Source organism: Eptatretus burgeri, chromosome 14, assembly GCF_056783735.1.
Source record: "Eptatretus burgeri isolate ZD-2024b chromosome 14, Ebu_testis_v1, whole genome shotgun sequence".
Classification (NCBI taxonomy): domain Eukaryota; kingdom Metazoa; phylum Chordata; class Myxini; order Myxiniformes; family Myxinidae; genus Eptatretus; species Eptatretus burgeri.
The window spans coordinates 66105680-66121541 of NC_140974.1; the positions used below are offsets into that span (position 1 = coordinate 66105680).

The 15862-nt window shown below is 44.9% G+C and overlaps 1 protein-coding gene across 5 annotated transcripts in view; it reads right to left on the bottom strand.

Annotated features, from left to right (window-relative positions):
* Positions 1 to 3444: 3444 nt before the first annotated feature.
* The window catches only part of DAGLA (diacylglycerol lipase alpha), a 54830-nt gene continuing 42412 nt past the window's right edge, over positions 3445 to 15862 (bottom strand). For all 5 annotated transcript variants that reach the window (XM_085855324.1, XM_085855320.1, XM_085855323.1 and 2 more), the window contains 7 exons: positions 12712 to 12854; positions 12213 to 12281; positions 12021 to 12093; positions 10547 to 10740; positions 8105 to 8234; positions 7807 to 7940; positions 3445 to 7586 (listed from right to left, as the gene is read on the bottom strand). In XM_085855324.1, coding sequence (XP_085711450.1) covers positions 6707 to 7586; positions 7807 to 7940; positions 8105 to 8234; positions 10547 to 10740; positions 12021 to 12093; positions 12213 to 12281; positions 12712 to 12854 — 1623 coding nt within the window. In that variant the 3' untranslated portion in view covers positions 3445 to 6706. The remainder of the gene's footprint in view (positions 7587 to 7806; positions 7941 to 8104; positions 8235 to 10546; positions 10741 to 12020; positions 12094 to 12212; positions 12282 to 12711; positions 12855 to 15862) is intronic.

Here is a 15862-nt window from a genome sequence, read left to right on the forward strand (position 1 = left end):
TCCCACCCCGACTCTCACACGCCCAAAGCCAAAACGAGAGTCCCCAGCCTCCTCCTTCACACAGGAAACGCCCAGTTACACTGTTTTGCACTATGCCACACCCGCGAGAAGTGCCGCGCAGGCCACGCCGAGCACCAAGCACCGCGAACATGCATGTGCGAGCACTTGGATTACCAAGCAATGCGCGGATGGAGGGAACACGGAAAGGAACCCCGCATGACCGACGGATGCCCAAACGGCCGTGGGATTGAAGGTAAGACCGATGGGGTGAAGGAGGGACTGTTGAAAAGATGTTTGATTGGGGGGGAGATTATTTGTGGACCATTGAAACGGGCCGATGGGGGTAATGGAGGGATGATTGAAAGTAACAGAGGGATTGGCAGAACGATGGTGTGAAGGAAGAAAGATAGAAAGTAACAGAAGGGAAGGGGTAAGACATTACACGCGACAAAACAGCCGAGCCAACGTGCGCCCCTCAAATAGCCCTTTGACAAGGGACCAAGGACGAGCGATACAAAGACTAATGAAACAACTGATTCTCGGGTCACCTTCGTGTCCATGTATGCTCTCCCCCTGGGGTAAGTTTTGCAAAACCATAACTATATATATATATATAATCAGCTTGGACACTTGCTATATTTTCCAACAATAGGGCACAAACTTATTCAAAAACCTCATCAAGAAAAGAGAACTGAAACAGAGGCACAAAAGTAAAACGAAAAAGTTGAATTCTGTGACATCAATGACTCCAAAGAGGAAGATTGAAAACAAAAGAAACTTCAACATGAAGGGAATTGAAAAAAAAATAATGGAGAACATCAGATTGTGTAAAGGTGTACAAGCGGCGTGCCATGCGAGGACGTGATTAGATGTTTGCTCTGAAATAAGAAAATGGAAGCCGTTATCACAAACGCAGATTAATTACATCATGAAATGTGAAAAATAATTATATGATCAACTGTGCAGTGAGAAAATATAATTTACCGGTCTGTCAGACATAACCAATAACGACAAAGCCATGCCTGCCAGTGACTACCAATGAGATGCAATTTGCATGAATGAACATGAAGAGATATTAGAGGTCCCGAGGGAAGATGTAAATGTTAGTGATGCCATCAAAGATGGCGGTGAACTGCTGCACAGTAGTTTGGAAAAACTACTTACAAACTGCTTGGAAGATGCAAAAATCCCCATAACTTGGAAGAACTCCGAGGTGTAGCTGATCCACAAAAAAAAATCAAAACCACATGAGATGAGATAGACCGAAACAATTACCGTGCAATTGGCATTCTCTCCAGTGTTTATCAATTGTTTGTAAAAAAAAACAAAAAAAAAACATCAATAACAGACTCAGGTTTGAACTGGACAATAACCAAGCACAGGAACAAAGGTTTTTAGAAATGGATACTCAACAATGGAACATCCTCGGACAATGAATCAGATTCTGGAACAATGAAGAGAATCTAAACTTCCTTTGTGTCTCATATTTACGGATTAAGAAAAAGCTTGACAGCGTGAAACAATATGGCATCATGCGAGCTCCAAGTCACCGAAATGTCAACTCTAAACTCATCAATATGTTAAAGTGAGGTATAACAATGGTGGAACAGTGACCTTGAAACTACACCAAAAGAGTGACAAGATGATGATCTAAAGAGGTATATCATTCTGAGGGAAGTTTCTCGCCTTATCTCTCCCTCGCCTTATATGCCTCAGGTTTGAATCCCACACTCCGGACAATGTTAGAGCCACCACCCGAGATAACTCCATAAGGGTCTGGTGAGTCGCTCAGCGACCACAATAGCCAATCGTCCCGGGAACTTCTTGCTGGCTCCCATGTCGAGCTATGTTACCATAACAGATGAAGGTTACAGTCTGAACGAGTATCGTGCAGGCAGTCACGCGACACATGTTATTAATTCGTCAAGCGGAACAAAGTCGTGTGACCGCGGTCTAATCTAGAGCCCAATCTTTACATCAAGTGATCCCTCAGCTGCCATATGCCACCGTCATGATGAGCAGGAAGAGTCAGGAGACAAGTGCATTTTATACATCTATTAAACTCAAGCACAAATATACAAATCATTTGTAGCACATATTTACAAAGCAAGAAACAGTCTCGTTACCCTTACCGTACACCCGCACCCTCAGATGTCGGAGAAGCACAGTGAACTTAGCAAGTTACGTTAGGACCCACACTCATCCGTCAACAGAAAGGAGAGAGACAGAGAGTAAGAGTCGCGGTTTGTGGTTCGAACACCTTCAAACCTTGCAACAGCTCTGAGGTGTTAGCTTCCCGGTTATGGACACAACCTGTGGCTCACAAAAGGTTTCTTTCTTTCAAAAGGGCTTTCTCCTCTGCTGCACAGCACCCATCCAGTGTAGTGGGTTTCCAAGTGCAGAATGTCTCCAAGAGTGAGTCTTAAAGTAACCGATGCCTGAAAGTGCTGCGTATTTCAAAACGCCATGTATCTCCACTTAAGATGAAGTGTCAAAAGACAAGAGACAACAGGCCGGTGCAACTTTTACCGAGAGATGAGACACAGCCAGACTGCGTGGAGACGATAGATGACAGACTTCATTTGTACATCTATATCTCTCTATCTCTGTCTTCCTCTCTCTCTATCTCTCTCCCTCGCCTTATATGGCCACCTGTCCCCACTCTCGGCATGGCCGTCCGATCTCATTGGAGGATGCCCCAGAGTGCAAGATGTTTCACCTATCGTGATTGGTCCTGCACGGTGGGTCCCGTCGGCCTCTTCCATGGAGTGGTCTGGCTTTGACTAGGTATGTGCAATTCTCAATCCTGATTTCACTTCCATCACAGTTTTGTGATATTTGGCCGGTTCTACCCTGTTTTAGGTGACTTACACTGTGGCAGGTATGCGGTGGAGGTGACTCATCCGGTGTAAAAAAAAAAAAAAGGCTGCAATTGGTTTCATTCAGTTCTTCCCGATGTGAGGAAAGAAGACGCGAGAGTGGCCTGCACTGAAGAAGCGAGGCAGATAGAGAAAAGGAAAGGTTCGATGTTGGGAATGCACATAAAAAGGCCATCTATCTAATACATATGCAACACATTTCTCCACACATATTACAACACACTTCACTAAACAGATGTAGCCTGGTGTTGGCTTAGCAGTTAGGGTGGTGGCTTGGGGTCCTAGGGTCCTGAGTTGGAGCCCCGTTGGCCCCTGAATTAACACCAGAGGGTTGGCTCAGCCTGTCATCCTTCCAAGGTCAGTGAAATGGGCACCAGTATGCTGGTAATATGGGCACTGCATCACCAGCATAGCTGCCCCCCTAACCAATGACACAACCAGCAGCCAAAAAGGCAGCACACAATGGGAACAAAACAGATACTTGGACAGAACTATTGTTATACTACAGATGTACTCTTTTACTCCCCAGGAGCCACAAGCACAACAACATAAAAGGAAACAAGAAAACATTGCAAAAGATGTTTTTATTGATGAAGACTTTGCAGAGAGAGAGAGGAAATTCAGCCATGTACATCACATCACAATCCAAAGGTCACAAACGCACGAATCTTACTGAAAACATCAACTTAAGCATCATCAGAGGAAAAAAAGAATGCAGCAGCAGCTGGACAAAATTGAAAAGAAAAAAAAAATGTTTCTAAAACTGCTTATCTTTAGCGGTGGTTCCTATACACGTTATATATTCAAGTATACACGGTGTACCGGTGGAACAAGCCTGTAATCCACACTGACCCAAGAACTAATTCCCATAATCTTAAAATAGTATAAATAATAAAAACCAAATCATTGCAGTGTTCGACAGACCGTTTTATTGCTCTCATTCGGTTGACTGTTTATCTTGTGAATCTCCATTAAAGTACCAATCAAAATAAAGACAAGTTGATTGTAAGAGAGGAAAAGCAGCATCTGTTTTCATCTGATCACACCATGGTTATATCGGTGATGGTTCCACATGCAGCCAGATACCATCTACAATAACAGTGACACACGCAGTTATACTATAGTCGATTATTTTGATCCAATTTGACAGGTAGGTTTCAGACTGCTGAGTTCATGAGACACCTTACTCCAAATTGAGAAGATCTATCCATGAAGACCATTGTAGGCTGAGAACATACTGCCTGGGTGGGAGATCTCGACTCTGTCGAACATTTCTCTTCAGTGGAGAGGATTAAGCCGAATTATCCTTAACAGCAGGTGCAGGTCGACGTGTGATACTTCATATAATGTTGCTATACCTTTAAGTGGCAGCTTAAAAGTCACCGAAAGTGCCCTGAAACTTGTCTTCCATCAATGTTGCAGACGCACATCTAAAGTTCAGAAGTCTGTCACCATTAGTAAACATACACGAGGATCACCCAGCCTTGTGTTAGCTGAGTGCAAACGAGGAAGGAGCCGACTTGCATCGTCGGAAAATGTGAGAAAGTGCCGTACTGCCTTTTGGTCACCTTCCGACGCAACTCCTTGAACAAGTAAGAAGCCTATGTCACTTGGGCATCTCATCTGACTCTGGACAGCTGCTAATGCAAAACAGTATATGTTTAGCATTTCATCTGGTGTCCATAAGAATAACCATCCAGAGATGAGGTTGGTTGTGTGATCAGCTGGCCTGAATTTTGTCATTGAAGGAAATCTGGACGTCCTGCAGAAACGTTTGGCTTTATCAAAGCAGCAATGTCCCTGATTGAACTTCATAAGTTTTGATTCAGCATATAAGAGTAGGCCAGACATGTATTACCCAAGCAAGGACTACTCAATATTCTGAAATGACAGATCATGGTAATTAGTTATATCACATTAAGTGCCATCATCATTCTTATAAAGTGGAATCAGCAAAACTTCTGGCCTGGAGAGTATCATCCATGGCACATGAGAATATGTGAAAAACCTTAACTCTTCAGACTACTTACTCTTCACCGACTTGCTCTTGGTTTCTCAGTGCCATTGGATATTGGTACTCGTCCTTTACCTGCCATCAAGTGGGTGTGCGTGCCTGGCATATGGACACACCTTGAAAATAAAATTCATTAGGTAGTTAACAAAACTGTATATACACCTGCGCAAATGAATTTAACACAGTACCTAAATGCTACAGGCAATTTTAACCTCTGCAATGTCGATCACTCATGGGGAGGTAAAGATAGAAAGAGAGAGCGAAGGAAAGAGTGTCAAGCATGAGGGACAAGGGAAATAAATAAAAATGAGGAGTAGAGCAAAATATAACTGGTCATCTGAGCATAAGGAATCATTGAGGCCAACGAGAGCTGTATTGATCAAAGACTATGATCTCTTGCATGCCACTGTTAAAAGTGAACCTCCAGTTTCACGACAACTCTGCACAGCCTTTGGATATCGGTAATTCTTCGCGATCTCACAAAGAAAAGCGCATGCTGCAACAATCGACGCATTTATAAAAATCCCGCATGCAAAAACACCAGCACGAAGCATCTTCCCTCCAGCCTGATGGAATACGACACAAAACGGTATCGGCGTGGTACGATGCTACGATGCGGTATCGTTACGTATTGGTCCAGTCGACATTCTTGAGAAATCCAGCTTCGTGTAGATGGGCAGCTCGAGGAAGGCCTGAGAGCTCCCAAACCAAATTTCCTCGATTCGGACTTTATGCCGTGCATGCAAAAATCCATAACCACTCGGAAAGTGCTGCCAATTTTTAAATGCTTTGGCTAAAAGAAGAGTTTAAAAAATAATGAAAAGGTAAAAAAAAAAAAAAATTAAAAAAAATATCCTGGACAAAAATAAAAATAGTATAAACCATTGAAGCAACATGTTCTTCAAAAGAACCAACTTGACCCAACTTTCATGGTGATGTAAACTTTTGTACTACATGTCTCGACTTTATCATTAACCAAAAACATTTTAATGGATAAAGTTTTCTTTTTAAAGGACTATTTAAGCTAAGCATCACATCTTATTACGTTTTAATAAATCTCCCAAGTTATTCGAAACTCAAGCGGTGGCCCCCTTTCTCTCGAAACAAACTAAATCAAGTCGAAAACTTACACTCAAAGCTCTAAACCAACCCTTATTGCACAGGCAAAAGGTAATGTAAACTCGTGTAACGATGCAATAACTCCTCGACATTAAAAACAATATCCAACAAAGTAAAACAAAAGTTTCTCCCTCACTGGATCGGCAGTTTTGGAGAGGGAATGCATCAAGCTCAAAGCTTCCTGCCAATCACGAGTTCTCAATGCCGGGCTCCATTAAAAAAAACAAAAAACAATGAAAGCCCACTTCCGATTGGTCAGTGACCACGTGATTGTTTGGGCGGAGGGGGATGGAGGAGACAGCCTCAAGCAGCCCGATTGCAGTGTGGCTGAAGAGACCGAACATGTCAGGCTGGATTTCAACCTCGGTCCGTCGGTTTCCTTTGCCTTGCGATCCAAGCCATGTTTCGTCGGCCTGCCGTGCCGCCCAACTGTAATCGAAGCCGCAGTTGAAGTCCCTTGGTAACCGGATCAGTTGATGCTTCACATTTAAAAATAACAGCGTCATTCATTTACTCAGTGGCTCAGATGATGCTTAAGTTAATACATTTTTGTGGCCCAGTCAGTCGTCAAGTCATTTGGTGTTTTATGCCAACATTCCAAAGTGCTGTGATGCAGCAAAGGAAGGGCATTAGCCAGGCTATGAGAGAGAGGGCAGAGCGACTGGTCAATAAGGAAAATAATTTTAAAAATCAATCAGACTGATGAAACATAGCAGTCAACCGGTTCTAGTTCTCCATCCTGGTGGCTTGGTAAGGACAGAGGGCTCAGATAATCACGAGGGACAGGAGGAGCCTGAGAACAAGGCGACGACAGACTGGGCTTGGTTTGGTTGGTTTGGCAGGGTGACGTATGGCCTGGAGAAGAGGTGATGACAAGGAGCTCGTTACTAGTTAGAAATACGGGGCTGGCTGTATCAGCGTCGCCAGATGAGGTGAGAGGACCAGAACGTGAAGCAGACACTCCTGAGGATGTAATGCCGTCCGCCGATCCATTAGGTGAGGTCTCGTTCTTTGGAGCTTGCTGGATACCTCGAATGACATAATCTCCATCATGTTCATCATCGAATGCGAGCTGGTATGAATTCACAACCGAGGTCTGGTGCTCGAAGACCGAGTCCAAAAACCGTGCAAAACGAGCCACAGCATCAGAGGGAGAGGAGCCATGCACAGGAGAGGCAACAGGATGATGAAGAGGTACTGGGGTAAATGTGCCGCCCCCCTCTGTGGCTGTGCGTTCCCCTTGTGATGATGCTGAACGTTCGCTTTCTTCGGGAATGTCTGAGCCTGGTAATGGGAAGGCTGGTGGGAACGCCAATGGATGAGGTGAGAGTGTAAAGCCAGACTCGTCTTCTTCTGTAAGTGCCTGGAGACTCGGAGAACCTCGAACACTGCGCAGGCCAGAGGAGCGGCGGGAGTCAAATGAAGCCACGGAGTCAGAGTCAGAGAGACTTTCTGCAGTGGCTAGAGGGGCACGTTGTGCAGGGCTGATGGGGGTAGCTGCGACAGGACCAAGTGGGTCACTCTCTGACGGGTCCAACACCTCCCAATTGGAGTCACTGGGCTTGGTGCTGTGGCTGGGGAAGTTGGTGAGCGATGAAGAGTAACCATGTTGAGGAACAACTCAATACAGTATAACAATAAGAAATCCTGCATGACTGAGCAGCGTCATGTGAAGAAAAGCATCTTGCACGTCCATCCACTTCCTCTCCACACCACTCAAGTCTCTTCTGCTCACTCACTCAGTCATTTAATCAATATGGCACTTGATCACTGAGCTAGTCTCTATTCCAATACCTGCAGTCTCCGGGTGGGTTTGTGCGTTCCAACTCGAGAGTAAGTCCAGGGTGCAGGTCAACCTCTGTGGGACTTGCCATCACCTTGGCAGCCCCCAGCAAGGCTGTGCGTCCTTTGTTGTAATTTTCCAACACCTGCACATGCAGGCAGAATAGTTAAAGGAACATTTTTGTTAAACCTACCAAATTAAACAAATGAATAATAGATTAAAAAAATCCAATACTTTCACAGGCTTCGACATATTTTAGAGCAATCATTGGATAAAGTGATCAGGTCAATGATTGATGAACTACACCACCTTGTGCAGACCCTCCATGACCACGTGTGCCAAGTGTTCGTGCAGCATTGCAGGAGAGATCACAACCTTGGCTAGGCTGCGGTTATCCGCCCATATCGCTGTGTACGTGGGGTCCTTCTGTCTCCAACAACTACGATAAAATAAATTGCAATGACAATCACAAATCGAAATATCAGACCATGCACACCAATCAAAATCTATCCCTCTAATGTCCTTGACCGTCCTCATATTATGGTGACCATCTCTTCATTTTGGCAAAGAAGCTGATTGTAAAACAGGAACCCTCCCACCCCCAACATAAAACATTGACATTGATAGAACATTCAGGATGAGAATGGACCAAGTATTAATTAAAATACGAGTGTGGTTATGGCTTAACTTGAATTAATCAAACTCCATCGATCGATTGTGATGAACATTTTGCCAAGGAATGCCCTACGTTTCTCAACCAATGATCACCCCCAACCCTGGGTCCTTAGTCTTAAATGAGGAATTTCAACCAACCATGCTCAGTGGAATCGTTCAATCAATAGTTTATGTAATATAACAATATTAATTGGATGTTTATTGTTTTGCATGAATTAGCTCATTTTATTGGAGGTGTGGGATGGGGTGAGTGACAGAAAAAGTGAACAACAAAGCCAATATGTCCTGCTTTAGGAAAATAGTTGGGGGATTTGGGGGGAGCCATGTATGAGGGTGGTTCATGGTCTACCTGCACTTTTAATTCTCGACTTCCCTCTCTCGGAGGAGAGGAGGAGATTGGGATCATACTCTGTGCAGAGCATTGGTGCTGCTTATGTAGTCTCCTTGGCTATTGGGCACAATCCTGGATGGGTTGCCACTCGGACACAGTATACCAGCATGCTGGCACTCATTTTGCCGACCTCAGAAGGATGACAGGCCGAGTTAACCCCACCTGGTATTAATTCAACAGCTGAGCTGGAGTTGAACTCAGGACCCTTGGAGCCAAAGCCCGCCACCCTAACCATTAAGCCAACACCAGAGACTTCCCTCTCTAGCTCTCCCAAAAGCCTCGACTTTGTATTTTTAAAATCTGAAATCCCCCTTCCTCTCCCCTGCTGCCCTCTATCCCCTCAGTAGTGGCAACCAACCCTAGATCAGCAAGTGGGCACGATTCTGCCACACAATTCATTGTGGATAGAGCCAAGATGGTGGCAAGTGCAAGTAGTGCGTCATGTGCTGTGGAACAGCGATGTGTGATCAAGTTTTTAGTGAAACAAACTGAAATTCACAGAAGACTCGTGAAACAGTTTGGTGATGACGCTCTCTCAAGAAGTATGTTTGAATGCGCTAACACCTCAGTCAATGTTCTTCCACCTGAACATGTTCCAGCAATTGCTACAACTCCTGCCAATATACAGTAACCCGAAGAGTTGAACAATCGACTCTGAGAAACGGCCGCATGTCAGAAGTCGGAATTGGTATCAGAAGTGTGGTGACCATCATCCGCAGGCATCTAAAATTCTAAAAAGTGAGTCTAAGGTAGATGCTGAAAAACAATTCCTTTGATCAAAAGGTTTTCCGTGTGAAAGAACTTCTGTAACGTTACTGGAGAGAGAAGGGGGGGAGGGGGATGACTTTCTGAAGGAAAATTGTAATGTGATCAATCGTGAGTTCACTACTACCCACCAGAAAGCAAGCGGTCAAGCATTGAGTATTCCCAGAGCAGCTCCCCATAATCCAAGAAGTTCAGAACTTCGACATCTGCAAGAAGTGTTTGTCACCACGTTTTGGGCCTGCCAATGACCGATCGTCGATTTTCTTGACGCCCTATCCATGTCGATAATAAACGCCTGATATTACAGCAACGATGTCCGTAATGCAATTTGCAGGCGGCTGCGAAGAATGCTCTCTGGTGGAGTTGCATTGTTGCAGAAGACATCGCACAGCAGATGTCATAACTGCAACACTTGTACAGATTGGGTGGAAGGGTCTAAACATAACACTTTAGAGCTCAGATCTATACCCTGTGACTTTCACCTCTTTGGGACAATTAAACTATGAGGTGGCATCAGGTTGTTTTTTTTTTTGTTTGGATATTGTCGAGACTCGTGGAAGAGTTAGTACTTTAGTAAAAGGTTTGGTGGTGATAGACAAAAGCCAATTAAATGTTCTAACGTAGCTGCGTACCCATCCCAAAGCCTTCTACGAAACTTGCATCAAAACATTTCCACACTAATGGGACAAAAGTTTTTGTGTTGCTGGGGAATATGTTGAGAAATAAAGAAAGTTTTAACATTTTCAGAAAACATTTTGTCCTTTGTGTAGAAAATAAAGTGCAGGTCGACCTTGAACTGGCCTCGTAGAATGTAGGTGGGTAAACCACAGTATACAGGAAGGGTTAAGACTAAATGGAAGTACATAGGACACGTAAAGGAATGGGTGCAGTCAAATAAAAGACAACACAGAGAGTCAGACCACATGTCCTTCGGGTGCGTGTGCAAGACGTGGATGATGTTCCCCGGTGGATAGAGGGGAATGCTGGTAGAGAGGGCAATAGACAGCTCGCTGGGCGAAGCTCCCAATCGTCCTGCCACAAGCTCGCTCAATTCCGCCTCACTAAGAAGCTCCGTTTTTGGAAAGCAACGAGTTCCTCCAGCTATTATTCGCCACTGCACCACAGGGAGCAAGAAGGAGAGGAAAAGAGTGGGCGATCGTCATGACCAACCAAGTCTCATATTAGATGATCTCGACTGCACCGAGAAATATCAACTCGAGCCGAGCTCTTCACCTCATCAAAATGAAGAGGAAGCCGAAGACACAGGAAGAAGCCAATCGACCCATCAAGCCTGCATCATCAATGTGCACTGCTTATCATTAATGCATTTCATTATCCACCATGAAATCAAAAACATAAACTTAAAACTCGTGAGAACTGGGATGCCAGCAAATCATCCCAACTATTACACGATTTGTTTTCTTAACCATAGGAGCCAAACTATCAGAAAAAAAGATTTTGCCCTGCCCAAGAATTTTAGTTATTCTCACCAACAAACCACCAGGAAGTGGCCTCTCACACACCACCTCAAGGTGGCGAAATTTACATTGGTTAGACTATTGAACTAGTAATAGGCGTCCACAACCATCATTGACCAGGTTGTGGAACGTCGGCCGAGGCCCTCACTTTTTCACCTTTATTCGCTTTTCAATTAATTTTCTCTGCAACCGTTTAAGCGATTGACGCAAAACTTTCAACATGGGAGCGCCTTCCCATGGATAATTTTTTAAACAGATACATGCTGATTGGATGGAAAATGTGGCCAGCGTTGTAAAAACAAAAAACAAAACCAAAATAAGTCTTTTCTGCAGGCAAGGGTTGCAGAGTGTTTCACGTATCAGGAATAAATAAATACTTTAAATACAGGTGTTTCACACTTGGGGCTTTTCAGATTGGACCCCACATCTTCTTGTGTATGTAAATAAGAAATAGACAACATATGTTGTGACGAGATGCATCATGCCTGAGCTATAGTATATAGCATCACATTGAAACAAAACAAAGGCTTTCTTAACGTATTGTCGTGTCATAGAGTATGCTAATGCAGCCCATCAGAGCAGGAGGTCGATTATCTCCGTGGCAACCTGGCCAAATTCCTGGCCAGATGACTGTTGGGAAAGGCAATGGAAAACCACCCAGTGCATTCTCTGCCTAATGAGCACTTCAGCAGCGCTGATGCTCTGAAACTTAGAATGGACATTAGATTAGATCAATGGACATGTTTATAAAACGAAGTAATGAGGATGTATTAAAGGATTTATGGAATAGCAGGCATGTTGAGTACAAGACAGTTAAATGACAGAAGTTAGGCTATATGATGAGTGGAGGGGTAAACACGATGTTCGGGTCGAATAACTAAGTGGATCCATGGAGTAGTGAGAATCAATCCCGCACCTTGGGCTTGTCTGATTTCTGCAAAACTTCCAATAGTTGTCTACGGAAACCTTCAAGCTGTGGAAGTCCAATCCTGCAGGAAAGAATAAGAATCATCATTTGTGCTGACCAAAAACCCCTTTATAACTCAAGACCTTAGGGATCCTTGTTAATCGGAAGAGAGTTTAGCAAATGAAATGCAAACATCTTTACCTTGGCACGACATCCTTTCCCAAAACGACTGATGTCACAAACTCCTTTGACTTTTCCATGGCATCCTCACTGCAGAAACATGGTGTTTATAATCCCGTGGCTTTTGTGTATCAATTGAAGCATATATGCAGAAACATGTTAACTGGAAGTGTGGAAGCGGATGGGGGGGTGGGTGGAGGAGGGGAGAAAGGGGGAGGGGACTTGGGATCCAGAGAAATGAGAAGACAGTGAGATAAGGAGATTGAAAAAGAAGTGAGAGGACTGAAAGGGGATAAAAGCAAGATAAGAGAAAATGAGCAGCAGAGTGAGACAATGGAGATCGATATGAGAGAGGATAAGTAAGGAAACAGGGGAAATGAGGCAGGGAGGAAAAGAAAGGGGGAAGTGGGAGGAAGGAGTGGGAGGGGGGGAATCGAAAGGGGGAATAAGAGTGTCAAGGGTATGAAGAGTTGCAAGGGCACTATGAAGCTACAAAGAATGATAGATTCTATGTCTTCACCTTAGCAATCCACCAGGTGGGGAATATGCAAAGCAGGAAATGTCAGGATAGTTTGGGCGGAGAAAGAAAGACAAGATGGCAGCTGTGCCTGCGCCCAGGGAGTGGCCGACGACGACCAGTCCATAGTATTTGGTACCACGAGCCTTGTATGTTTCCCATGAGGAGTTTACATTGTGTAAATGTGATGGAGGGTGGTGGGAGGCAGTCGAGAAAAAGTTAGGTTCGTGTTAGTTAAGGATTAGGAAGAGACTGTTGACACATTACCATTATATATCAAGCATGATCATCATATTATCCTTCAATTGCCAATGGGAGATGAGGATATAATGAAGCTGGGACATTTGTGGAGTGCATACAAGTTTTACCACCTGAATTGTGATGTCATAAAGCTGCAAAATTACCAAAAGTTAACCTATAAGCATAAAGATGACTTGTTGAGATTGCCAGATTGAACGGCTGCCAATATTTTTGTTTAAAATGGTTGATTTCCCTTTCATTGTCCTCGTTGCAAAGGATTCGTAATAAGGCATGCGATGCTTTCAGGCACAATCCCTGAACCCTGTGGAAGCAAGACAATGAAAATGGATATTTACTCATTGGTGATGCCTCGGTTTTGAATATGTCCATGGGAATATGGCAGAAAGCATTTTCATAAAGTACTAGCAAGTTGCCTATGCCTGTATGGGATTCTAAATGGTGTGGAGATGAGCGTAGCAAAAATACAAATAGCATCTTCTGTCATCGAGCTGGTAAGCTGGGAGCACCAATTCACATTTATTGCCACATCTGATGCAATTTAAATGCTCCAATGGCGGTGGGGTGCTCCATTTGAAACTTTGTTCGATATATGGAGCTTTTTGATGCATCGGGTCTATAATTAAAAAACAAAATTGTATTGGTGTCAAAGTCTGTGACCAATTGCGAATCAATAGGATTACAGACAAAAAAAATGAAAACATTATAATATGAGTTCCCTTAAAAGGAAATTCAGTGGAAGAGGCCATTAGGGCCATTATCTCTGTGCTATGGTGGCCAATATATGGTTGTTTATCTATGCTCCATCCTTTTGAATGCAGAGTTTCCAGCAAGGAAGCAGCACATACCATTTTAAGAGTCTTTGGTACAACTTGGCCAATGATCAAACCACCAGCCTCACAGACTCAAACAGACAATCTAAGCATTTAATTACACCACTGAGGTTTAATTGCTGGAATCAAAACAATTTGTGCTGCTCAACCTTGGCTTGTTTTGGTTCAGTCCAATTTGAGCCGTTCAAGCTCGGCTTGTTTTGGTCCGGTCCAATTTGTGCCGTTCGAGCTCGGCTTGTTTTGGTCCAGTCCAATTTGTGCCATTCAAGCTCGGCTTGTTTTGGTCCGGTCCAATTTGTGCCGTTCGAGCTCGGCTTGTTTTGGTTCGGTCCAATTTGTGCCGTTCAAGCTCGGCTTGTTTTGGTCCGGTCCAATTTGTGCCGTTCAAGCTCGGCTTGTTTTGGTCCGGTCCAATTTGTGCCGTTCAAGCTCGGCTTGTTTTGGTCCGGTCCAATTTGTGCCGTTCGAGCTCGGCTTGTTTTGGTCCGGTCCAATTTGTGCCGTTCGAGCTCGGCTTGTTTTGGTCCGGTCCAATTTGTGCCGTTCGAGCCCGGCTTGTTTTGGTCGGGTCCAATTTGTGCCATTCAAGCTCGGCTTGTTTTGGTCCGGTCCAATTTGTGCCGTTCAAGCTCGGCTTGTTTTGGTCCGGTCCAATTTGTGCCATTCGAGCTCGGCTTGTTTTGGTTCGGTCCAATTTGTGCCGTTCAAGCTCGGCTTGTTTTGGTCCGGTCCAATTTGTGCCATTCAAGTTCGCCTTGTTTTGGTCCGGGCCAATTTGTGCCGTTCAAGCTCGGCTTGTTTTGGTTCAGTCCAATTTGAGCCGTTCAAGCTCGGCTTGTTTTGGTCCGGTCCAATTTGTGCCGTTCGAGCTCGGCTTGTTTTGGTCCGGTCCAATTTGTGCCATTCAAGCTCGGCTTGTTTTGGTCCGGTCCAATTTGTGCCGTTCGAGCTCGGCTTGTTTTGGTTCGGTCCAATTTGTGCCGTTCAAGCTCGGCTTGTTTTGGTCCGGTCCAATTTGTGCCGTTCAAGCTCGGCTTGTTTTGGTCCGGTCCAATTTGTGCCGTTCGAGCTCGGCTTGTTTTGGTCCGGTCCAATTTGTGCCGTTCGAGCCCGGCTTGTTTTGGTCGGGTCCAATTTGTGCCATTCAAGCTCGGCTTGTTTTGGTCGGGTCCAATTTGTGCCGTTCAAGCTCGGCTTGTTTTGGTCCGGTCCAATTTGTGCCATTCGAGCTCGGCTTGTTTTGGTTCGGTCCAATTTGTGCCGTTCAAGCTCGGCTTGTTTTGGTCCGGTCCAATTTGTGCCATTCAAGTTCGCCTTGTTTTGGTCCGGGCCAATTTGTGCCGTTCAAGCTCGGCTTGTTTTGGTCCGGTCCAATTTGTGCCGTTTAAGCTCGGCTTGTTTTGGTCCAGTCCAATTTGTGCCGTTCGAGCTCGGCTTGTTTTGGTCCGGTCCAATTTGTGCCGTTCGAGCTCGGCTTGTTTTGGTCCGGTCCAATTTGTGCCGTTCGAGCTCGGCTTGTTTTGGTCCGTTCCAATTTGTGCCGTTCAAGCTCGGCTTGTTTTGGTTAAGTCCAATTTGTGCCGTTCGAGCTCGGCTTGTTTTGGTCCGGTCCAATTTGTGCCGTTCAAGCTTGGCTTGTTTTGGTCCGTTCCAATTTGTGCCGTTCAAGCTCGGCTTGTTTTGGTTCAGTCCAATTTGTGCCGTTCGAGCTCGGCTTGTTTTGGTCCGGTCCAATTTGTGCCGTTCGAGCTCGGCTTGTTTTGGTCCGGTCCAATTTGTGCCGTTCGAGCTCGGCTTGTTTTGGTCCGGTCCAATTTGTGCCGTTCGAGCTCGGCTTGTTTTGGTCCGTTCCAACTTGTGCCGTTCGAGCTCGGCTTGTTTTGGTCCGGTCCAATTTGTGCCGTTCGAGCTCGGCTTGTTTTGGTCCGGTCCAATTTGTGCCGTTCAAGCTCGGCTTGTTTTGGTCTGGTCCAATTTGTGCCGTTCAAGCTCGGCTTGTTTTGGTCTGGTCCAATTTGTGCCGTTCGAGCTCGGCTTGTTTTGGTCCGGTCCAATTTGTGCCG